Source organism: Heptranchias perlo, chromosome 44 (assembly GCF_035084215.1).
Source record: "Heptranchias perlo isolate sHepPer1 chromosome 44, sHepPer1.hap1, whole genome shotgun sequence".
Classification (NCBI taxonomy): domain Eukaryota; kingdom Metazoa; phylum Chordata; class Chondrichthyes; order Hexanchiformes; family Hexanchidae; genus Heptranchias; species Heptranchias perlo.
The window spans coordinates 1158592-1183576 of record NC_090368.1 but is presented as its reverse complement, the minus strand read 5'-3'; the positions used below and the strand labels follow the sequence as shown (position 1 = coordinate 1183576).

Below are 24985 nucleotides of genomic sequence, written 5' to 3'. Positions count from 1 at the left end.
ATGCAGAGAGGGCCGGGGGGGGGGGCTGCGATCCCACCTGGACCCCTGGTCCAGCAGCGTGAGCACCACCAACAGCTCGAGCCGCCTTCTCCCGCTGCCCTGCAGACAATCCACGTGAAACGTGCTCAGGTGTTTAAAATGACAACGGGATTCGATATTTCCTCTGGTGGGAGAGAGTCCAGATCAAGGAGGGCCAGAACCTTAAAATTAGAGCCAGGCCTTTCAGGGGTGATGGCAGGAAGCAGGAAGCACGTCACACACACACACACACACCTCCTGAAGCCCGGATGTTCGAGGCTCCAAACCACTGCATTTTGACACATTGTCGAACTTATGAACTAAATAATTTAAAAACAAACAAGAACAAACCACAAACTAAAATCGCCTTCTGTGGCTGTTGAAGGGTTAGTAACGAGGTGAACCCACAGACTGCAGCCTGTTTCTCAGAGTGCATGGTGATACACGCACACACACACACACACACACACACACAGGCGCACACACACAGGCAGGCAGGCGCACACACACACACACACACACACACACACACAGAGAAGCAGGCAGGTGCACACACACACACACACACACACACAGAAGCAGGCAGGCACACACACACACACATGCGCACACACACACAAAGCTCTCAGACTGGATCACGTATCCTAATGGTAAAAAATAGTCCTCTGAGCTTTGTCCAGCCCACTTATCTGCTTTGTATCTTACAGGGTTCCAACTGCCGATTCCACATTCTGCAGTCTGGCCACATTCCAGTGTTAAATACTCTGATATTTACAGGGTGTGTGGGAGACCCAACACCCACAGTGCAATTTTCATCAAGCTCACAGGAAAATATATGTATATATATATACACAAGACATTCAGAGAGACAATCTCTGCTCCCATCAGACCACAAGCAGCAGGCTTTTGGTGGCTGGACACTAACCCTTTGGGTTGGTGCTGGCCCGAGATCAGCATTCAAATAGTGCCCCAAAGGTTTTCCGGCAGTCGATGGCCTTGGCACTCGGAGGGAGGACACGGTCCTGCTTGAGCTGCTCTTGGCCCCAGGAGCTGGCCAGGCGAGTACAGGCTTTCCGGTATCGCTTGTCAAATATACCTGTAAGAATATTCAACCGGGGGGCGAGGGAGCGAGGGGGAGGGGGGCCGGGGAGCGAGGGGGAGGGGGGCCGGGGAGCGAGGGGGAGGGGGGCCGGGGAGCGAGGGGGAGGGGGGCCGGGGAGCGAGGGGGAGGGGGGCGGGGGAGCGAGGTGGGGGGAGCGAGGTGGGGGAGCGAGGGGGAGGGGGGGTGAGGGAGCGGGAGAGAGGGAGAGAGAGAGAGAGAGAGAGAGAGAGAGCGCGTTATTTCTGAACACTGTGGATGAATTCTCAACATTCCCACAAAGCAAATTAAAGACAAGTGAGTGCAAAGCACCCTCACAAACAGTAAAATCCCTGCCCAGTAAAACGCTGGAGGGAGTGGGTATGAGAGGGGCAGAGAGTGGGCACACTAAAAGGCAACGTCACTGTACCTGCCCTGGGAGTGTTTGATGGGACAGTGTAGAGGGAGCTTTACTCTGTATCTAACCCTGTACCTTTTTTTAAAATTCGTTCACGGGAGTGGGCGTCGCTGGCGAGGCCAGCATTTATTGCCCATCCCTAATTGCCCTCAAGAAGGTGGTGGTGAGGCCATTTCAGAGGGCAATTAAGAATCAACCACATTGCTGTGGGTCTGGAGTCACATATAGGCCAGACCGGGTAAGGACGGCAGGTTTCCTTCCCTAAAGGACATTAGTGAACCAGATGGGTTTTTACGACAATCCGGTAGTTTCATGGCCATCATTACTGATACTAGTATTTTAATTCCAGATTTTTATTTAATTAATTGAATTTAAATTCACCAGCTGCCGTGACGGGATTTGAACTCATGACTCTGGATTTTAGTCCAGGCCTCTGGATTACTAGCCCAGTAACATAACCACTATGCTACCTGCCCTGGGAGTGTTTGATGGGACATTGTAGAGGGAGCTTTACTCTGTATCTAACCCGTGCTGTACCTGCCCTGGGAGTGTTTGATGGGACAGTGTAGAGGGAGCTTTACTCTGTATCTAACCCGTGCTGTACCTGCCCTGGGAGTGTTTGATGGGACAGTGTAGAGGGAGCTTTACTCTGTATCTAACTCATGCTGTACCTGCCCTGGGAGTGATTGATGGGACAGTGTAGAGGGAGCTTTACTCTGTATCTAACCCATGCTGTACCTGCCCTGGGAGTGTTTGATGGGGCAGTGTAGAGGGAGCTTTACTCTGTATCCAACCCTGTACCTGCCCTGGGAGTGTTTGATGGGGCAGTGTAGAGGGAGCTTTACTCTGTATCTAACCCGTGCTGTACCTGCCCTGGGAGTGTTTGATGGGGCAGTGTAGAGGGAGCTTTACTCTGTATCTAACCCGTGCTGTACCTGCCCTGGGAGTGTTTGATGGGGCAGTGTAGAGGGAGCTTTACTCTGTATGTAACAGTTAGTCAACATCAGAGAGGGGAAGAGAATCTTTTGTTGACAGTGATGGACCTGTTTCATCCACTTCTGACCTGCAGTATCTGGGCATGTTTACAAAGGGCTGCCGTTACTCAGACTGGGAATACCAGCTGGGGAACGGAAACCATTCTGTGTGCAGCCGGCTGGTACGGGATAGTTACAACGCGCGCTCTACGTGTCCCATTGCCTCACCGATATCCATGTTGTCCTTCCCGAGTGCTGCCATCGTCAGGAAGAGGATCTCTCTGTACAGGCTCCTGCAGGAGGTAGAACAGAGGAACTGGTTAAACACGTGCTGTCAGTCCGAGAGCTCCGGCCAGATTCTGGAGGGGGCCGGGGGTGGTGGCAAGGCCGAGGCGGGGGAGGGGGGGGGGCGAGACCGAGAGGCGGGGGAGGGGGGGGGGGCGAGACCGAGAGGCGGGGGAGGGGGGGGGGTGAGACCGAGAGGCGGGGGAGGGGGGGGGGGGTGAGACCGAGAGGCGGGGGAGGGGGGGGGGGGTGAGACCGAGAGGCGGGGGAGGGGGGGGGGGTGAGACCGAGAGGCGGGGGAGGGGGGGGGGGGTGAGACCGAGAGGCGGGGGAGGGGGGGGGGGGTGAGACCGAGAGGCGGGGGAGGGGGGGGGTGAGACCGAGAGGCGGGGGAGGGGGGGGGGGTGAGACCGAGAGGCGGGGGAGGGGGGGGGGGTGAGACCGAGAGGCGGGGGAGGGGGGGGGGGTGAGACCGAGAGGCGGGGGAGGGGGGGGGGGTGAGACCGAGAGGCGGGGGAGGGGGGGGGTGAGACCGAGAGGCGGGGGAGGGGGGGTGGTGAGACCGAGAGGCGGGGGAGGGGGGGTGGTGAGACCGAGAGGCGGGGGAGGGGGGGTGGTGAGACCGAGAGGCGGGGGAGGGGGGGGGTGAGACCGAGAGGCGGGGGAGGGGGGGGTGAGACCGAGAGGCGGGGGAGGGGGGGGTGAGACCGAGAGGCGGGGGAGGGGGGGGTGAGACCGAGAGGCGGGGGAGGGGGGGGTGAGACCGAGAGGCGGGGGAGGGGGGGGGTGAGACCGAGAGGCGGGGGAGGGGGGGGGGTGAGACCGAGAGGCGGGGGAGGGGGGGGGTTGAGACCGAGAGGCGGGGGAGGGGGGGGTGAGACCGAGAGGCGGGGGAGGGGGGGGTGAGACCGAGAGGCGGGGGAGGGGGGGGTGAGACCGAGAGGCGGGGGAGGGGGGGGTGAGACCGAGAGGCTGGGGAGGGGGGGGTGAGACCGAGAGGCGGGGGAGGGGGGGGGTGAGACCGAGAGGCGGGGGAGGGGGGGGGTGAGACCGAGAGGCGGGGGAGGGGGGGGGGTGAGACCGAGAGGCGGGGGAGGGGGGGGTGAGACCGAGAGGCGGGGGAGGGGGGGGTGAGACCGAGAGGCGGGGGAGGGGGGGGGTGAGACCGAGAGGCGGGGGAGGGGGGGGTGAGACCGAGAGGCGGGGGAGGGGGGGGGCGAGGCAGCGGGGGGGGATTGGGGAGACGGGGAGACGGACACACACACACACACACACTAAGAGCTGACAGTACCCACCCTCTCACCCATTGCACTGTCTGACGCCCTCCTACCTCTGTAGCGGAGGTTCTGATGTCGGGTGGCCCCGTGTGTCCAGCACCAGTTTGATGGCTTTGTGCACCTCACTTAACCCAACGTAACGGACCACCTCCTCCAGGTAGCTCAACGTAAGGGGCTGGTTCACCGTCCTCCATCGGTGCTTGGGCATCTGACCTGCACCAAACACCACACCAGTCAGCCCGAGCCTGTACCTTTAAGGACAGTCTCCCCCACCCCCGCCCCCCCACAACTGTGAATGGGAGTCGGATCCTGCCGGCCCCCTCACCGTTCCCCTCTCCAGATTCTGGCTGGGGTCCGCGGAGGTTCCCCAAGCGAGGAACCCTCCGGGCACCTCACCCTCGTGGCCTGCCTTCAGGTGCGAGCCTGCGGCGTTAGCAGGTTATTCGACCATGGGGGGGGGGGGGGGGGGGGGAATCACAGCGGAGTCTGAAGGCCGCAAGCATGCCCTTTCCAGCAGGGGTGAGTGGGCAGCCATCAGGAGTGGGATCCTCTCCCTGACCTCGAGGTGCTGAGGCCAGACTGGAAGGCAGCCTCGTTCCAGCTTCTGTACAATGTGAGAGACCATTAAAGGGGGCAGATATAGTGAATGGTTCCAGTCCAGATATTCTAACAAAACTACAGGGACTTCACTCAATGGGCATGAAAATATACTCCAGCCCCCAAAAGGGTGATAAATGGGGCTTTTAAATGTGTGGTTAGCTGGGAGTCCAACTGTATTTCTGAAATAGTGTGTCTGCATACAGGGTGCATCTGTCGAGATCTGAGATACAGTGTGATGGTATAAGGGGTTCATTTCTAGAGGGATAGAATTGAAAAGCAGGGAAGTTATGTCAAACTTGTATAGAACCTTTGTTAGACCATACTTTGGAGTACTGGGCACAGTTCTGGTCTCCATATTATAAAAAGGATATAGGGGCACTGGAGAAGGTGCAAAACAGATTTACTCGGATGAGAAAAGAGAAGGCTGAGGGGTGACCTGATAGAGGTCTTTAAGATAATGAAAGGGTTTGATAGGGGAGACGGAGAGAAGATGTTTCCACTTGTGGGGGAGACCAGAACTAGGGGCCATAAATATAAGAGAGTCACTAATAAATCCAATAGGGGAATTCAGGAGAAACTTCTTTACCCAGAGAGTGGTGAGAATGTGGAACTCACTCCCACATGGAGTAGTTGAGGGGAATAACAGAGATGCATTTAAGGGGAAGCTGGAAAAGTAAATGGAGGAGAAAGGAGTAGAAGGACATACTGATAGGGTGAGATGAAGGGAGAAAGGAGACTCATGTGGAGCATAAACACCAGCACAGACCCGACGGGCCGAATGGCCTCTTTCTGCTGTATCACTTTATACAGATTCACAAGACTGATCAAAAAAACTGTGATTGTGAAAAATGAGCCGAGGGGCTGGAACTTACTGAACATCCTCCACAGGATGTAGAGGGGAGGGCACTGCTCAGGGTCATGGGTCAGCACATCCCATAGGATTCGGACTCGGAGCAGCATGTCACTGTGAAACAGCCACAGCGGAGAATCCTGCAAAAACAAATCACCAGTCTCCACATTACAACTGCCGGACAGGTTTCCATTCAGTCCTGCTACAGTCCGTGCCCCTCTGAACTCTCCTCTCCATCCCGCAAGACAGAGACACACACACACACACACACACAGAGACACACACACACACACACAGAGACACACACACACACACACACACAGACACACACACACAGAGACACACACACACACAGAGACACACACACACACAGAGACACACACACACACAGAGACACACACACACACAGACACACACACACAGACACACACACACACAGACAGAGACACACAGACAGAGACACACAGACAGAGACACACAGACAGAGACACACAGACAGAGACACACAGACAGAGACACACAGACAGAGACACACACAGACAGAGACACACACAGACAGAGACACACACAGACAGAGACACACACAGACAGAGACACACACAGACAGAGACACACACAGACAGAGACACACACAGACAGAGACACACACAGACAGAGACACACACAGACAGAGACACACACAGACAGAGACACACACAGACAGAGACACACACAGACAGAGACACACACAGACAGAGACACACAGCCTCCTCACTGTTCAAATCAAGGCTCATCTCACCACCCCCTACTCCTATCTCTCCCAGCTCCTCAAACTGGCAACTCGCTCTTCGCAGACTCCATCCTGCCCTCTCCTCCCCTCGGGGCGACTCCCCTCCCCTCGCAATGGGCCCCTGGGCAGCGAGGCTCGGTCCCGCCCGCCCCTGGGCAGCGAGGCTCGGTCCCGCCCGCCCCTGGGCAGCGAGGCTCGGTCCCGCCCGCCCCTGGGCAGCGAGGCTCGGTCCCGCCCGCCCCTGGGCAGCGAGGCTCGGTCCCGCCCGCCCCTGGCAGCGAGGCTCGGTCCCGCCCGCCCCTGGGCAGCGAGGCTCGGTCCCGCCCGCCCCTGGGCAGCGAGGCTCGGTCCCGCCCGCCCCTGGGCAGCGAGGCTCGGTCCCGCCGTGGTTGGTACGTTTGTTAAGTATCCCACACACTCAATCTGCCCGTACGACACCCTCTCCGAGACACATACCTGCGCTGGCTGTTTAATGTGCTGTGATGTCAGCACTAGGTGCAGCAGGTTATGTGAAAGTTCCAGACGGTGGAAATACCAAATCAGGTTCCAGAATATTATGGGGTGGTTGTCAACGAATTTAGCCTGTGACAGCACCGCATCCCCTTCGTTCTCCATCAGACTCTCCAGCTCCTTCCGCAAGACCAGGGGACTCACGTAGGCCACGGTCACTCGCTCCGGTCTCTGCCTGCCGTGCCTGAATCCCAACCAACTCTAGCATCAAACGGGAAAAGGAACAGGATTACAGCTGGATTACTGGATACCACCCAACATCTGGATTACAGGATATGGTCCAATAATCCAGGTGTTTGACACCAGTCAACATCTGGATTGCACAATATTGCCAATCATCTGGATTACACGGCAGTGGCAAACATCTGGAATACATGATAGTGCCAACATTTGGATCACAAGATAGTGCCAAACATCTGGATTATTGGATAATAACCAACATCTGGAACACAGGATACTGCCAAACAGATGGATAACAGGATATTGCTAAAGAGTATATCTGGTTTGCCGACGAGAAATCAGAAGATGTTAATCCTTTGAAAGCCAGGTTGGGACTCACCAGAATGCGACTCCATTTGCTCGGGTAATCCGTCTCAGCATCATCCTCACTCAGAATCTGGCTGCGGTCACTAAGGACTGGTGAGTGGGCACTGCCAGAGGAGATGGTGCTCCCACGGTGATTGCTCGACCCCAGCTGAACACTTGTGGCACTCACCGAACCTTCCTGGGAACTGCAACCAAACACAGGACCCAATAACCCTGTCATCACCAGAAGGGGCTTCGCAACACTCAGAGCACATGCCCCCCCCCTCACAGAGAAAGAGAATCATTCACCGCACACACCCAGTCACAGAGAGAGAGGGAGAGGGAGAGAGAATCATTCACTACACACACCCAGAGAGAGAGAGAGAGAGAGAGAGAATCATTCACTACACACACCCAGAGAGAGAGAGAGAGAGAGAGAGAGAGAGAGAGAATCATTCACTACACACACCCAAAGAGAGAGAGAGAGAGAGAGAGAGAGAGAATCATTCACTACACACACCCAGAGAGAGAGAGAGAGAGTGAGAGAGAGAGAGAATCATTCACTACACACACCCAGAGAGAGAGAGAGAGAGAGAGAGAGAGAGAGAATCATTCACTACACACACCCAGAGAGAGAGAGAGAGAGAGAGAGAGAGAGAGAGAATCATTCACTACACACACCCAGAGAGAGAGAGAGAGAATCATTCACTACACACACCCAGAGAGAGAGAGAGGGAGAGGGAGAGAGAGAGAGAGAATCATTCACTACACACACCCAGAGAGAGAGAGAGAGAGAGAGAGAGAATCATTCACTACACACACCCAGAGAGAGAGAGAGAGAGAGAGAGAGAGAGAGAGAGAGAGAATCATTCACTACACACACCCAGAGAGAGAGAGAGAGAGAGTGAGAGAATCATTCACTACACACACCCAGAGAGAGAGAGAGAGAGAGAGAGAGAGAGAGAGAATCATTCACTACACACACCCAGAGAGAGAGAGAGAGAGAGAGAGAGAGAGAGAGAGAATCATTCACTACACACACCCAGAGAGAGAGAGAGAGAGAGAGAGAATCATTCACTACACACACCCAGTCAGAGAGGGACTGTGATTTGCAGCAATTGGAGAGAGACAGAGACGAAGAGGAGAGACAGAGACAGTCGTGGAGGAGAGAAAATGAGAGATAGAGATAGAGGGAGACAAGGTGGAGTGACAGATGGACAGACAGACAGAGCGAGAGATGTTGTACCTTGTTTGTTGAGGCAGTGGTTCATAAATCTCGATGTTAAGCAGCGGGACGAAGGAACGGGCACAGAACGGACAAGTGGTGTTGAGGTTGGAGTCGTCTGCAGTCCATCCTGCCATGATCTCCTCGTCATACACCAGGGAGGCACAGCTCGTGCACAGCGAACAGCTCGACAGTAAAACCTAACAGTGAGACAGAGAGCGGCAATGTCAAGGTGAGGTCTGTGGAATGGGCTAGCCGGTGCCCCTCCTGCCGGTAAGGCTCGGTACAACACGGTGCAGTGATCGGGGAGTCGACTCCCTCTGAGGGACGCAGGCGTATCAATCACAGAAAAAAAATCAATCAAAATAAACCACCTGACCTCAACGGTGACAGTTTCAAGGCTCATGGAGGAGGTTCTCGATCGCAAGTCTGAATCTGTGCTTTCCCAGAGGTCGGAGTTTGAGGAGTCGAGGTCAGCTGATTCACGATCAGTCATTGAGATCCAGTCCTGAAAACAACACAACTCATTAACTCGGGTACGGCGGGAGCACCGGGCGGGGCAGGAGCACGCGCGGGCGGGGCAGGAGCGGGCGCAGGAGCGCCGGGCGCGGCAGGAGCGGGCGCAGGAGCGCCGGGCGCGGCAGGAGCGGGCGCAGGAGCGCCGGGCGCGGCAGGAGCGGGCGCAGGAGCGCCGGGCGCGGCAGGAGCGGGCGCAGGAGCGCCGGGCGCGGCAGGAGCGGGCGCAGGAGCGCCGGGCGCGGCAGGAGCGGGCGCAGGAGCGCCGGGCGCGGCAGGAGCGGGCGCAGGAGCGCCGGGCGCGGCAGGAGCGGGCGCAGGAGCGCCGGGCGCGGCAGGAGCGGGCGCAGGAGCGCCGGGCGCGGCAGGAGCGGGCGCAGGAGCGCCGGGCGCGGCAGGAGCGGGCGCAGGAGCGCCGGGCGCGGCAGGAGCGCCGGGCGCGGCAGGAGCGCCGGGCGCGGGCACAGGAGCGCCGGGCGCAGCAGCGCCGGGCGCGGGCACAGGAGCGCCAGGCGCAGCAGCACCATGTTAGTGCAATACAGAGATTGGAATCCCAGCCCAGGGACTCACATCAGCTCCCCTTCCAGCAACGCCTCCATTTTAAAATTCTCATCCTTGGTTTTAAATCCCTCCAAGGCCTCACCCCTCCCTATCTCTGTAACCTCTTCCAGCCCTACAACCCTCCAATTCTGGCCTCTTGCGCATCCCTGATTTTAATCATCCCACCATTGGCGGCCGTGCCTTCAGCTGCCTGGGCCCTAAGCTCTGGAATTCCCTCCCTAAACCTCTCCGCCTCTCTCTCCTTCTTTAAATCGCTCCCTAAAACTTCCCTCTTTGTCCAAGCTCTTGCTCCCCTGTCCTAATATCTCCTGATGTTGCTCGGTGTCAGTGTTTGTCTGATTTACGCTCCTGTGAAGGGCCTTGGGTCGTTTCACTGTGTTAAATGGGAGTTGTTGCTGCTGTTGAAAAGCCCACAAATAAAGCCAAGGTTTCTCACCTCATCTTCACTCTCTCTCGCAGACTGGACCCCCAGTTTCTCGGATGATGCTGTTAAGTCGGAGAGGGACCCTCTGCGCCCTGAGCCCAATGTCCCGTGGACTGGACGCCTGTTTGAGGAGGAGGTCAGCAGGTTGTGGAATTTCTGCGAGAGGCCCAGAGGTACCGACTTGATGTTGTTGCAGTTCTCGTCGACCCTCTTGGTTCCCTCTTGGTGCCGCTGAGCTCTCCCGGAGTCCCTGCCCCGCCTCCGGCCCGTCCTTGGGGTGAGGTGGGGCTCGAACCCCTCTGACGATTCGCTGCACTGGATGCCGCCCGGAGACAGCTCCTCGGGCTGGAGGCGGTGGCAGGTCCCGTTGGCAGGTTTCTGGCTGTGACTGTCGGGGGTCGGGGGGCGTTCCCCAGGTCTCGGCAGGCCGTTGAGCAGCCTCTCCCGGCGAGGCCGTTCGGTGGACGAGGCCCGGCTCCCTGACTTCCTCCGTTCCGCTGCCCTGCAGGGGGAGGCCGAGCCCGAGTCGGAGGGCCCCTCCTCTCTCGTGGTGCCGATCTCCCTCCGGGTGCAGCTAGCACTCCTGCTCTTGACCAGCGGGGTAACCAGGCAGTCCCAACTCTCGATACTGCTGCTCCTCCCAGCCCAGTTAGTGTGTCGCTGGGGCACCAGCCTAGGCCCCACTTTGGATGCCTCCTCCTTCGACCTTTCTGTGTATTCAAGAGGAGAAGCTGAGGTTACTCAGGGCCCTGCTTTCATCATTCGGATATCACAGTAACAAGGCAGCAAGCTCCACCCTACAGTCCTTGGCTTTCAGTGGTCCCCAAATTAAACCCCACTCTGTTTTGAGAGGACTAGGGGGTACGACATCATTTTCCCCGTGGGAGGCAGGGTGCGGGAGGCTGGACTCTCTGTAGCGCACGTACCCAGGAGGCTCCGGGCTACGCTCTGCATTCGCCGTTCCCTCAGCGGCCGGCGGAACTGAGCTGCCGCGAGTATCACATTGCGTAGCTTTGCCCAACGCAGGCGTCCGCCCTGGTTACTGGACGGCCATTTACTCTCGAGGACGGCCTGTGGACAGAGAAGAGAACAAGGGTTACTCACCGGGCAAACCCGGGGGGGTCGAGGGCCAGACACGACAGGCCAGGTTCGGGGGGGGCGAGGGCCAGACACGACAGGCCAGGTCCGGGGGGGGCGAGGGCCAGACACGACAGGCCAGGTCCGGGGGGGGGGGCGAGGGCCAGACACGACAGGCCAGGTTCGGGGGGGGGCGAGGGCCAGACACGACAGGCCAGGTCCGGGGGGGGGGGCGAGGGCCAGACACGACAGGCCAGGTTCGGGGGGGCGAGGGGCCAGACACGACAGGCCAGGTCCGGGGGGCGAGGGCCAGAAACGACAGGCCAGGTCCGAGGGGCGAGGGCCAGACACGACAGGCCAGGTCCGGGGGGGGCGAGGGCCAGACACGACAGGCCAGGTCCGGGGGGGGGCGAGGGCCAGACACGACAGGCCAGGTCCGGGGGGGGCGAGGGCCAGACACGACAGGCCAGGTCCGGGGGGGGCGAGGGCCAGACACGACAGGCCAGGTCCGGGGGGGGCGAGGGCCAGACACGACAGGCCAGGTCCGGGGGGGGCGAGGGCCAGACACGACAGGCCAGGTCCGGGGGGGGCGAGGGCCAGACACGACAGGCCAGGTCCGGGGGGGGCGAGGGCCAGACACGACAGGCCAGGTCCGGGGGGGGCGAGGGCCAGACACGACAGGCCAGGTCCGGGGGGGGGCGAGGGCCAGACACGACAGGCCAGGTCCGGGGGGGGGGCGAGGGCCAGACACGACAGGCCAGGTCCGGGGGGGGCGAGGGCCAGACACGACAGGCCAGGTCCGGGGGGGGGGCGAGGGCCAGACACGACAGGCCAGGTTTGGGGGGGCGAGGGCCAGACTGGGTGACGGGGGGTTGGACTCAACAGGCAGGGTGGGGGGGGGGGCGGGGAGGGGGGGGCGGGGAGGGGGGGGGGAGACAGACTTCACAGGTCCTCAGGGCTTCATTCTTTGAAATAACAGTCAGACAGCAGGAAGGAAAGAAAAGAGCTCCCCCTCCCCCCTCCCATGCCCCCCGCACCCCCCCCCCCTCCCATGCCCCCCCCCTCCCACCTTGTTGTAGTAGCCGTAGGTCACTGCGTTGGGAATGATTCCGGCCTTCTTCATTTCGTGCAGGACTCGCACTGCCAGCACTGGCTCCCCGTACTGTCCACACAGCTGCATCAGGATACGGTGACACACCTACAGGAAACAAGATTCTGGGATATACAGGGGCAGAATGGAACATCAATCAAAAGCACTCAATAGGTAATGAGATGGTGGGGGTGGGGGGGAGGAGAGAGAGAGAGGCAGACAGACAGGCAGAGAGAGGCAGACAGACAGGCAGAGAGAGGCAGACAGACAGGCAGAGAGAGGCAGACAGACAGGCAGAGAGAGGCAGACAGACAGGCAGAGAGAGGCAGACAGACAGGCAGAGAGAGGCAGACAGACAGGCAGAGAGAGGCAGACAGACAGGCAGAGAGAGGCAGACAGACAGGCAGAGAGAGGCAGACAGACAGGCAGAGAGAGGCAGACAGACAGGCAGAGAGAGGCAGACAGACAGGCAGAGAGAGGCAGACAGACAGGCAGAGAGAGGCAGACAGACAGGCAGAGAGAGGCAGACAGACAGAGAGAGGCAGACAGACAGGGGCAGACAGACAGGCAGAGAGAGGCAGACAGACAGGCAGAAAGAGGCAGAGAGAAATGGACACTCCTTCCTCTCTTCCTGCTATCCCAGGCTTCAGTCACCCTTCAGCGCACAGCTGCCCTCTGAATTCTCCAAAGGGCCCCCCATCGCAGCAGCAGCCCCAGCTGTCCTGTCCTCCCCTCTTGCCGTCCATCCTGCTCAGTATACCCACTGGGGGCTAATCTCACCAACCTCCTTCCTGTCCCGCTCACCCCACCCTCTGCCCCCTTGGACTCTGCCAGTGCATCCTGTGGATGGTACACACTGCAGCCACTGTGTGTCGGGGGTAAAGGGAGTGAATGTTTAGGGTGGTGGATGGGGTGCCAATCAAGCGGGCTGCTTTGTCCTGGATGGTGTCGAGCTTCTTGAGTGTTGTTGAAGCTGCACTCATCCAGGCAAGTGGAGAGTATTCCATCACACTCCTGACTTGTGCCTTGTAGATGGTGGAAAGGCTTTGGGGAGTCAGGAGGTGAGTCACTCGCCGCAGAATACCCAGCCTCTGACCTGCTCTTGTAGCCACAGTATTTATATGGCTGGTCCAGTTAAGTTTCTGGTCAATGGTGACCCCCAGGATGTTGATGGTGGGGGATTCGGCGATGGTAATGCCGTTGAATGTCAAGGGGAGGTGGTTAAACTCTCTCTTGTTGGAGATGGTCATTGTCTGGTGCGAATGTTACTTGCCACTTATCAGCCCAAGCCTGGACCTTGTCCAGGTCTTGCTGCATGTGGGCTCGTAATCATTGAATCTTACAACACAGAAGGAGGCCATTCGGCCCATCGTGCCTGTGCCGGCTCTTTGAAAGATCTATCCAATTAGTCCCACTCCCTTGCTCTCTCCCCATAGCCCTGCAAATATTCCCCCTTCAAGTATTTATCCAATTCCCTTTTGAAAGTTATTATTGAATCTGCTTCCACCGCCCTTTCAGGCAGCGCGTTCCAGATCATCACAACTCGCTGCATTAAAAAAAATTCTCATCCTCCCTCCGGTTCTTTTGTCCTCTGGTTACCGACCCTCCTGCCACTGGAGTTTCTCCTTATTTACTCCATCAAAACCCCTCATGATCAATAAATCTCCCCTTAACCTTCTCTGCTCGAAGGAGAACAACCCCAGCTTCTCCAGTCTCTCCACATAACCGGAGTCCCTCGTCCCTGGTACCATTCTTGGCCTGCTTGATTATCTGGGGAAATGGGAATGGGGCTGAACAACTGTGCAATCAGCAGCGAGCACAAAGTGTTGAGATCACTGGGTCAGACACAGGACATAGCCTCTCGCAGGCCTGTGCCTCTCACCACCCACCTCATCTGGCAGGACCACCTTCCTCGTCTCCATCTTCTTCAGCACGTCGTAAGCCGCCTGAAGAGCTCGGACCTTCGCTTGAGAGGCACGGACGTGGGTCGGGAGATAGATGAACCAGAGAGCGTAACAATGGCCCAGGAGGCACTTGGCCCACATGTCGGGCACCACGGAATATCTCTGTGCAATTTTCTGTGCCAGCTTAATCTCCTGTGGGTGGAAAGGACCCGGGTGTGAGGTCCTGTGTTAATCACGAGTTATACGTCAAAATAAAAGAAAGAACTTGCAATTATACAGTGACCATAGAATGTCCCAAAGGGCTGCACAGCCAATGAGGTGTAGTCACTGTTGGAATGTAGGAAACACGGCAGCCAATTTACGCACAGCAAGATCCCACAATAATGACCAGATAATCTATTTTAATATGTAAATATTGGCCAGGACACTGGGGAGAACTCCCCTGCTCTTTGAAATAATGCCACGGGATCTTAGCCAAAGAAAGTGTGTCTGAGGCCACTCACTGGGCTGATTGGACCAACTGCACATCCTATGGGACTCACTGGTTAACACGCGCACACAGCGCCTCGCTCGCACACGCGCACGCACACGCGTGACCGCTGCAGTACCTGCTTTGTCCTCCTGGGGGCAGGGCTGCTGGGGGCGCTGCTTCTCGGCTGGCTGAGGAAGTGCGAGGTCTTCAGAAGATCCTGCGGCCTATCAAAAAGCTCGGCCTTGAGCAGCGGAAACCCGTCGTAGCTACAAGGGCAAATAAAATTCCATCCCAGTAAGTTGTCACGGTCACACACTCACCCTGCTTGTTGTCACGGTCACACACTCACCCTGCTTGTTGTCACGGTCACACACTCACCCTGCTTGTTGTCACGGTCACACACTCACCCTGCTTGTTGTCACGGTCACACACTCACCCTGCTTGTTGTCACGGTCACACACTCACCCTGCTTGTTGTCACGGTCACACTCACCCTGCTTCTCACTAAACTCACACACTGGGGTTCGATGCTGCACCCTCTGCCTAATACACAAGGGTAACAGCTGGAGTTCAGCTGTTTGATTTGCCAATCACACGGCATGTTTATATTTGAAATGTGGGCCTTGGTTCTTCCCCTCAATCAAATCTGCCCAGAGATAATCGAAAGAATATTTCACCATTTCTGCACCAGTTTAGGTTGGGAAATGGGCTCTGACTGCAGCCGGTTTCTAAACTCCTTACATATTGTGACCACATTAAAAGGACGATGCGGAGAGGTGAGCCACAGTCACAATCCACACAGACACTGGTCCCGTTCAAACATTGCTCCAAGGTGGCCAGCGACTGCTCCAGAGCTGGCCTGTTAACAGGACAGGAGAACAAATAGACTTGCATTTATCTAGCACCTTTCACAATGTCAGGACGTCCCAAAGCACTTTACAGCCAATCAAGTACTTTAAAAAAAAAATGTGGTCACTGTTGTAATGTAGGAAACGCAGCAGCCAATTTTTGCACAGCAAGATCCCACAAACAGCAATGTGATAATGACCAGATAATCTGTTTTAGTGATACTGGTTGAGGGATAAATATTGGCCCAAGACACCGGGGAGAACTCCCCTGCTCTTCTTTGAATAGTGGCCGTGGGGTCTTTAACGTCCACCTGAGGGGGCACACGGGGCCTCGGTTTAACATCTCATCTGAAAGACGACACCTCTGACAGTGCGGCGCTCCCTCAGTACTGACCCTCCGACAGTGCGGCGCTCCCTCAGTACTGACCCTCCGACCGTGCGGCGCTCCCTCAGTACTGACCCTCCGACCGTGCGGCGCTCCCTCAGTACTGACCCTCCGACCGTGCGGCGCTCCCTCAGTACTGACCCTCCGACAGTCAGTGTGGCGCTCCCTCAGTACTGACCCTCCGACAGTCAGTGTGGCGCTCCCTCAGTACTGACCCTCCGACAGACAGTGTGGCGCTCCCTCAGTACTGACCCTCCGACAGAGCGGCGCTCCCTCAGTACTGACCCTCCGACCGTGCGGCGCTCCCTCAGTACTGACCCTCCGACAGACAGTGTGGCGCTCCCTCAGTACTGACCCTCCGACAGTGCGGCGCTCCCTCAGTACTGACCCTCCGACAGTGCGGCGCTCCCTCAGCACTGACCCTCCGACAGTGCGGCGCTCCCTCAGCACTGACCCTCCGACAGTGCGGCGCTCCCTCAGCACTGACCCTCCGACAGTGCGGCGCTCCCTCAGCACTGACCCTCCGACAGTGCGCCGCTCCCTCAGCACTGACCCTCCGACAGTGCGCCGCTCCCTCAGTACTGACCCTCCGACAGAGCGGCGCTCCCTCAGTACTGACCCTCCGACAGTGCGGCGCTCCCTCAGTACTGCAGTGGGAATGTCGGCCTGGATTATGTGCTCAAGTCTCTGGAGTAGGGCTCGAACCCATGACCTTCTGACTTAGGGGCAAGGGAGAGAGCTGCCCACTGAGCCCCAGCTGACAATGAAAGAACAGGCGGGGAGTGAGGGAAATCCTGGGATTTCATGCAGCTGTATCCAGGAAATTAATCTTCAATTCCTGGAGGGTTGGCGACCCCAGCTGTACCTCATGCAGATCACCGACAGAGATGGCCACATGCACACACTCACCGTCCCAAGCAGTGTCTGGGCTGTATTGGCCAGGACAAGAGAAATATACAGAAACATTGACATATCTTAATAAAAGTAACAATGCAGTACTGGAGAGAGAGGATGTCCTGGAGGGGGCAGGGACAGAATCTATTTGGTTAGAGTTAAGAAATAAAAGAGGTGCCATTACAATACTGGGTGTATTCTATAGGCCACCAACTAGTGGGAAGGATATAGAGGAGCAAATCTGTAATGAAATTACAGAGAGGTGCAAAAGCCATAGAGTAGAGATAACTCGGGGACTTCAACTATCCTAATATAGACTGGGATAAGGGGCAAAGAGCGGGAGGAATTTTTGAAGTGTGTTCAGGATAACTTTCTTAACCAGTACATTTCCGGCCCAATGAGGAAGGAGGCATTGCTGGACTTGGTTCTAGGGAATAAGGTGGGCCAAGTGGAGCAAGTATCAGTGAGGGAGCATTTAGGGAACAGCGATCATAGTATCATAAGGTTAGAATAGCTACGGAAAAGGACATGGGCCACTCTCAAGTAAAAATACTCAACTGGAAGAGGGCCAAGAACAGATCTGGCCCGGGTAAATTGGAATCATAGATTGGCAGGCAAAACTGTAATTGAACAGTGGGCGGCCTTTAAAGAGATGGTTCGGGTACAGTCAAGGCACATTCCCATGAGGCAGAAAGGTAGGGCAACTAAAGCCAGAGCCCCTGGATGACACAAGAGATAGCGAGTATGACGAAACGGGAAAAAGAGGCGTATGACTGATGTCAGGTTGATAACACAAGCGAGAACTAGGCAGAATATAGAAAGTTCAGAGGGGAGAAGTGAAAAAGGAAATAAGAGGGGCAAAGAGAGTATGAGAATAGACTGACAGCCAACATTAAAGGCATGTAACAGTAAACGGGTAGTAAGGAGGGGGTGGGGCCGATTAGGGACCATAAAGGAGATCTACTCATGAAGGCAGAGGTGGAGGCCGAGGTACTAAATGAGCACTTTGCATCTGTCTTTACCAAGGAAGAAGATGCTGCCAGAGTCTCCATAAAAGGAAGATATAGGTTGAGATACTGGATGGGCTAAAAATTGATCGAGGTACTAGAAAGGCTAGCTGTACTTAAAGTAGATAAGTCACCCAGTCCGAATGGGATGCATCCTAGGTTGCTGAGGGAAGTAAGGGGTGGAAATTGCAGAGGCATTGGCCAAAATCTTCCAAACATCCGTAGATACAGTGGGGTGGGGGTGGGGGGTGATGCCAGAGGATTGGAGAGTTGCAAATATTACATACTTGTTCAAAAAAGGGTGCAAGGATAAACCCAGCAACTATAGGGCCTGTCAGTTTAACCTCGGTGGTGGGGGAAACTTTTAGAAACGATAATCCGAGACAGAATTAGCAGTCACTTGGACGAGTGTGGATTGATTAGGGAAAGCCAGCACGGATTTGTTAAAGGCAAATCGTGTTTAACTAACCAGATAGAATTTTTTTGATGAGGTAACAGAGAGGATAGATGAGGCCAATGGAGTTGATGTGGTGGTGTGTATGGACTTCCAAAAGCGTTTGATAAAGTGCCGCATGGTAGGATTATCGTCATGATTGAAGCCATGGAATGAAGGGGGCAGCAGCAACATGGATACAGAATTGGCTAAGAGACAAGAAACACAGAGTAGTGGTGGAAGGTTGTTTTTCTGACTGAAGGCAGGTGTTACAATGGTGTTCCCCAGGGGTCGATGCTGGGACCACTGCTTTTCTTGATATATATTAATGACTTGGACTTGGGTGTACAGAGCACAATTTCAAAACTTGCAGATGACACAAAACTTGGAAGGGTAGTAAAAAATGAGGAGGATAGTGATGGCCTTCAAGAGGATATAGAGAGGCTGGTGGCATGGGAGGACACGTGGCAGATGAAATTTAACGCAGAAAAATGCAAAGTGATACATTTCGGTAGGAAGAACGAGGAGAGGCAATATAAAATGGAGGGCATAATTCTAAAAGGGGAGAGGAGAACTCCAGCTGTTTATACAAAGTATCTCGGTCCTCGGGCTATTGCTCTCAGCTCTCTGTAATCGCCCCTCTATCTCCTTGAAGGTGCTGATTGTTGCTGGGTACATCCCCATGGGAGGCGACCACCCTCCGGTACTTCACCTGAGCAAGCCTAGACAGTGAGTGTTCACAGGATATTCAACTGTGGGGGCATCATAGCCAAGCCCAACCCTGTCCTGACTGGAAGTGTACACACAGAAACACGCACCACGCAGACACGTGTATGTGGACACAGATGGTTTCCAGCGGGAGTCGTTGGATAGTGGTGAGGAGTAGACACCCTGGGTGAGAGCAGCAAGGTACCAGAGGGCTGCTGCCACCAAGAAACCATAAGCAGCACGTTTAGGAGAGGAGGGCAGTAAATGGGCCGAATGGGAACCCCCAGGAATGGTGGGTGCGTGGGAGGAGGGGGGAGGTACCTGTACAACCGAGGGAGCTCTTTGCCGTCAGGTGTCTGCGGGACCTCTGGTGGCATGATGAAAACAGTGTGGGCTCACTTCGCTGGGACTCATCCAACTCAATCAGGCGAACGTCATCCATCTTCTCCCACGTCCACCTGCAGGGACACCGGGAAGAACTGGGGTCAGGCCAGGGTGGGAATGCTCATGGTTCACTCCAGCTCCAGAATCCACTTCACCGCAGCTCGTCATTCAAACCAAATGTTTCCCTCCATTTCATAGAGGGCCGCACCGATTTGATATGCCTGAGAGTGATTCACACGGTGAATTACTTTGGGGGGGGGAGGGGAGAAGAGAGCGGGGGGGGGAGGGGAAGAGAGCGAGGGGGGGGTGAAAGAGAGCGAGGGGGGGGGGGGTGAAAGAGAGCGAGGGGGGGGGTGAAAGAGAGCGAGGGGGGGGGGTGGAAGAGAGCGAGGGGGGGGGTGGAAGAGAGCGAGGGGGGGGGTGGAAGAGAGCGAGGGGGGGGGTGGAAGAGAGCGAGGGGGGGGGTGGAAGAGAGCGAGGGGGGGGGGTGGAAGAGAGCGAGGGGGGGGGGTGAAAGAGAGCGAGGGGGGGGGTGAAAGAGAGCGAGGGGGGGGGTGAAAGAGAGCGAGGGGGGGGGTGAAAGAGAGCGAGGGGGGGGGTGAAAGAGAGCGAGGGGGGGGGTGAAAGAGAGCGAGGGGGGGGGGTGAAAGAGAGCGAGGGGGGGGGGTGAAAGAGAGCGAGGGGGGGGGGAAGAGAGCGAGGGGGGGGGGAAGAGAGGCGAGGGGGGGGGGGAAGAGAGCGAGGGGGGGGGGGAAGAGGAGAGAGCGAGGGGGGGGGGAAGAGAGCGAGGGGGGGGGGGAAGAGAGCGAGGGGGGGGGGGGAAGAGAGCGAGGGGGGGGGGGGAAGAGAGCGAGGGGGGGGGGAAGAGAGCGAGGGGGGGGGGGGGAAGAGAGCGAGGGGGGGGGAGGAAGAGAGCGAGGGGGGGGGAGGGAAGAGAGCGAGGGGGGGGGGGGGAAGAGAGTCGAGGGGGGGGGGGAAGAGAGAGCGAGGGGGGGGGGGGGGGAAGAGAGCGAGGGGGGGGGGAAGAAGGTGAAGAGAGCGAGGGGGGGGGGAAGAGAGCGAGGGGGGGGGGGAAGAGAGCGAGGGGGGGGGGGGAAGAGAGCGAGGGGGGGGGGAAGAGAGCGAGGGGGGGGGGGGAAGAGAGCGAGGGGGGGGGGAAGAGAGGAGGGGGGGGGGAAGAGAGCGAGGGGGGGGGGAAGAGAGCGAGGGGGGGGGGGGAAGAGAGCGAGGGGGGGGGGAAGAGAGCGCGAGGGGGGGGGGGGAAGAGAGCGAGGGGGGGGGGGAAGAGAGCGAGGGGGGGGGGGAAGAGAGCGAGGGGGGGGGAAGAGAGCGAGGGGGGGGGAAGAGAGCGAGGGGGGGGGAAGAGAGCGAGGGGGGGGGGGAAGAGAGCGAGGGGGGGGGGAAGAGAGCGAGGGGGGGGGGAAGAGAGCGAGGGGGGGGGGAAGAGAGCGAGGGGGGGGGAAGAGAGCGAGGGGGGGGGAAAGAGAGCCGAGGGGGGGGGGAAGAGAAGCGAGGGGGGGGGGGAAGAGAGCGTGGGGGGGGGGAAGGAGGAAGCGAGGGGGGGGGGAAGGAGAGCGAGGGGGGGGGGAAGAGAGCGAGGGGGGGGGGGGGAAGAGAGCGAGGGGGGGGAAAGAGCGAGCGGGGGGGAAAAGAGGCGGGGGGGGGGAAAAGAGCGGAGGGGGGGGGAAAGAGAGCGAGGGGGGGGGAAAGAGAGAGGGGGGGGAAAGAGAGCGAGGGGGGGGAAGAGAGCGAGGGGGGGAAAGAGAGCGAGGGGGGGGAAAGAGAGCGAGGGGGGGGGAAAGAGAGCGAGGGGGGGGAAAGAGAGCGAGGGGGGGGAAAGAGAGCGAGGGGGGGGAAAGAGAGCGAGGGGGGGGGAGAAGAGAGCGAGGGGGGGGGAAAGAGAGCGAGGGGGGGGGGAAAGAGAGCGAGGGGGGGGGGAAAGAGAGCGAGGGGGGGGGGAAGAGAGCGAGGGGGGGGGGGAAGAGAGCGAGGGGGGGGGGAAGAGAGCGAGGGGGGGGGGGAAGAGAGCGAGGGGGGGGGGGAAGAGAGCGAGGGGGGGGGGGAAGAGAGCGAGGGGGGGGGGAAGAGAGCGAGGGGGGGGGGGGAAGAGAGCGAGGGGGGGGGAAAGAGAGCGAGGGGGGGGAAAGAGAGCGAGGGGGGGGGAAGAGAGCGAGGGGGGGGGAAAGAGAGCGAGGGGGGGGAAAGAGAGCGAGGGGGGGGGAAAGAGAGCGAGGGGGGGGAAAGAGAGCGAGGGGGGGAAAGAGAGCGAGTGGGGGGGAAAGAGAGCGAGGGGGGGGGAAAGAGAGCGAGGGGGGGGAAAGAGAGCGAGGGGGGGGGAAAGAGAGCGAGGGGGGGGGAAAGAGAGCGAGGGGGGGAAAGAGAGCGAGGGGGGGGAAAGAGAGCGAGGGGGGGGAAAGAGAGCGAGGGGGGGGAAAGAGAGCGAGGGGGGGGAAAGAGAGCGAGGGGGGGGAAAGAGAGCGAGGGGGGGGGAAAGAGAGCGAGGGGGGGGGAAAGAGAGCGAGGGGGGGGAAAGAGAGCGAGGGGGGGGAAAGAGAGCGAGGGGGGGGAAAGAGAGCGAGGGGGGGGGAAAGAGAGCGAGGGGGGGGGAAAGAGAGCGAGGGGGGGGGAAAGAGAGCGAGGGGGGGGAAAGAGAGCGAGGGGGGGAAAGAGAGCGAGGGGGGGGAAAGAGAGCGAGGGGGGGGAAAGAGAGCGAGGGGGGGAAAGAGAGCGAGGGGGGGGAAAGAGAGCGAGGGGGGGGGAAAGAGAGCGAGGGGGGGGAAAGAGAGCGAGGGGGGGGGAAAGAGAGCGGAGGGGGGGGAAAGAGAGCGAGGGGGGGGAAAGAGAGCGAGGGGGGGGAAAGAGAGCGAGGGGGGGGAAAGAGAGCGAGGGGGGGGAAAGAGAGCGAGGGGGGGGAAAGAGAGCGAGGGGGGGGAAGAGAGCGAGGGGGGGGGAAAGAGAGCGAGGGGGGGGAAGAGAGCGAGGGGGGGAAAGAGAGCGAGGGGGGGGGGAAAGAGAGCGAGGGGGGGGAAAGAGAGCGAGGGGGGGGAAAGAGAGCGAGGGGGGGGAAAGAGAGCGAGGGGGGGGAAAGAGAGCGAGGGGGGGGAAAGAGAGCGAGGGGGGGGAAAGAGAGCGAGGGGGGGGAAAGAGAGCAGAGGGGGGGGAAAGAGAGCGAGGGGGGGGGAAAGAGAGCGAGGGGGGGGGAAAGAGAGCGAGGGGGGGGGAAAGAGAGCGAGGGGGGGGGAAAGAGAGCGAGGGGGGGGAAAGAGAGCGAGGGGGGGGGAAAGAGAGCGAGGGGGGGGGAAAGAGAGCGAGGGGGGGGAAAGAGAGCGAGGGGGGGGAAAGAGAGCGAGGGGGGGGAAAGAGAGCGAGGGGGGGGAAAGAGAGCGAGGGGGGGGAAAGAGAGCGAGGGGGGGGGAAAGAGAGCGAGGGGGGGGAAAGAGAGCGAGGGGGGGGGGAAGAGAGCGAGGGGGGGGGGGAAAGAGAGCGAGGGGGGGGGAAAGAGAGCGAGGGGGGGGGGAAAGAGAGCGAGGGGGGGGGAAGAGAGCGAGGGGGGGGGAAGAGAGCGGGGGATATGGAGTCTCGTGTATCGCAGAGTGAGCTGACCTTTTCGACACATCCATCGAAGAACTCGAGGCTGCTGTGCCTTGTCACTGACGAAGGAACACTCCTCGATAAACTGTGTGAAGAGCTGAGTCTTGGTCATTAACGTGTAGGAACTTCTGAGTGGATCGATCGCGGCTTTTCAGGAACCCTGAGAATGGAGAGGTGTTGGGGGTTTACTCGCGTTTACTGGCACACGCCCAGCGTAACCAGCTGATGGAGTCCTTGGTGTGAAAACACAACAGCCCCAGTGGGTAAATGAGAGACCCCATACTACTCGTAGGGACAGGAGGAGGCCATTCAGCCCCTCGAAGCCTATTCCGCCATTCAATTAGATCATGGCTGGAATGTACCTTAATTCCGTCTATCCGCCTTGGTCCTGTATCAACAAGGTGCCACAGACCAGTGAAACCTCTGGCAGTCCGTCACTCCAATGATGGAGGGGCTTAGAGGTTAGTCCGGGGGGGTGGGGGTAGAAGGGATTTCTCACACAATGGGGGAGTGACAGCAGCTTCACAGAAACTGAGACAATCTGAGACGTGAAATTTGGCTGAAGACTTGCAGCAGGAGTTAAATAGCAGGGTTCTGGAGAGAGCGGGAAGCGGGGGATTACAGCAGGCAGCTCTGTTGGGAGGGGCGATTCCCCCTGGGGGTATTTCTCTGCTTACCCTGCAGGTTGAAGAGGGAGCTGGAGTCGGTGGTGGTCTCGGAGGGGGCCTCAGTTATCGGCATCAGTGGGACCGATACCCCTTCAGTGTGCTGGCCATGAAACGCAGGAAGGCCTCCTGGATCTCCAGTTCCAGCTGTTTCTTGCGCCCGTAGATTAAATCGTAGTCCGTTAAGAGGAACTCCAGGGTCGCCTCTTCCGCTGGCCTGTTGTACACTGGGGAGAGGAGAAGCAGCAATTTAACCGCAGTCTGATGCAGCGTTAGAAAGTGGAGAGAGGGAAGGACAGTCCTGGCACAGAGGGGAGAGGGAGTGCACAGACAGCCACACAAAGCAGAAGGGCCCCGGGTTTAAATCTCACTCTGTGCTCTCCCAGGGCAATGTGGGGTACAACTATATGAAAGGCTTGCGCATTTGTATAGCGCCTCAGGACGTTCACAGCCAATTAAGTATTTTTTGAAGTCAATGTTTTAATGTAGGAAAAGCAGCAGCCAAATTACACACAACACAATCCCAGCTCCTCTTCCAATAGTGGCCCTTGGATCATCCCCGTCCACCTGAGGGGGGCAGACGGGGCCTCGGTTTAACGTCTCATCCGAGAGATGACACCTCCAACAGTGCGGCGCTCCCTCAGTACCGACCCTCCGACAGTGCGGCGCTCCCTCAGCACCGACCCCCCGACAGTGCGGCGCTCCCCTCAGGCACCGACCCCCCGACAGTGTGGCGCTCCCTCAGCACCGACCCCCCGACAGTGCGGCGCTCCCTCAGCACCGACCCTCCGACAGTGCGGCGCTCCCTCAGCACCGACCCTCCGACAGTGCGGCGCTCCCTCAGCACCGACCCTCCGACAGTGCGGCGCTCCCTCAGCACCGACCCTCCGACAGTGCGGCGCTCCCTCAGCACCGACCCTCCGACAGTGCGGCGCTCCCTCAGCACCGACCCTCCGACAGTGCGGCGCTCCCCTCAGCACCGACCCTCCGACAGTGCGGCGCTCCCTCAGCACCGACCCTCCCGACAGTGCGGCGCTCCCTCAGCACCGACCCTCCGACAGTGCGGCGCTCCCTCAGCACCGACCCTCCGACAGTGCGGCGCTCCCTCAGCACCGACCCTCCGACAGTGCGGCGCTCCCTCAGCACTGACCCTCCGACAGTGCGGCGCTCCCTCAGTACCGCACTGGGAGTGTTGGCCTGGATTTAATGCTCAAGTTTCTGGAGTGGGGCTCGAACATACGGCCTCTGACTCCGAGAGGGGAGAGAGTGCTGCCCACTGAGACACGGCTGGGACACTCAGCGTCCCTGGGGTTGGCAGAACAGCCCACTGTTTGAGTCACTCGAGACCCTCCCGATCTGTGCAGCTTAGTACCACGCTGGGCCACACTTTTCTTTCCCAGTTTGACTCTGATCGTCTCCTGGTGTCAATAAAAGGGCCTCGGAGCCAATCGTGGGGGTGGTGTGACTGATCTCATGTTACACTCTGACACATCAACAA

The 24985-nt window shown here is 58.6% G+C and overlaps 1 protein-coding gene across 1 annotated transcript; it reads right to left on the bottom strand.

Moving 5' to 3' along the window:
- On the bottom strand, positions 1-23814 carry LOC137306667 (DENN domain-containing protein 4B-like; the record flags this gene model as incomplete). Its single annotated transcript, XM_067976011.1, is given in 21 exon segments — positions 1-1114; positions 2717-2781; positions 4104-4263; positions 5523-5640; positions 6726-6980; positions 7339-7510; positions 8551-8729; positions 8909-9037; positions 10043-10740; positions 10957-11101; positions 12177-12305; positions 14087-14293; positions 14710-14839; positions 19169-19239; positions 19242-19295; positions 19297-19305; positions 22835-22876; positions 22878-22943; positions 22945-22982; positions 23500-23568; positions 23571-23814. Coding segments are annotated over 21 exon segments (3126 nt in total), but the record flags the coding sequence as incomplete, so codon positions are not given.
- Positions 23815-24985: the final 1171 nt, after the last annotated feature.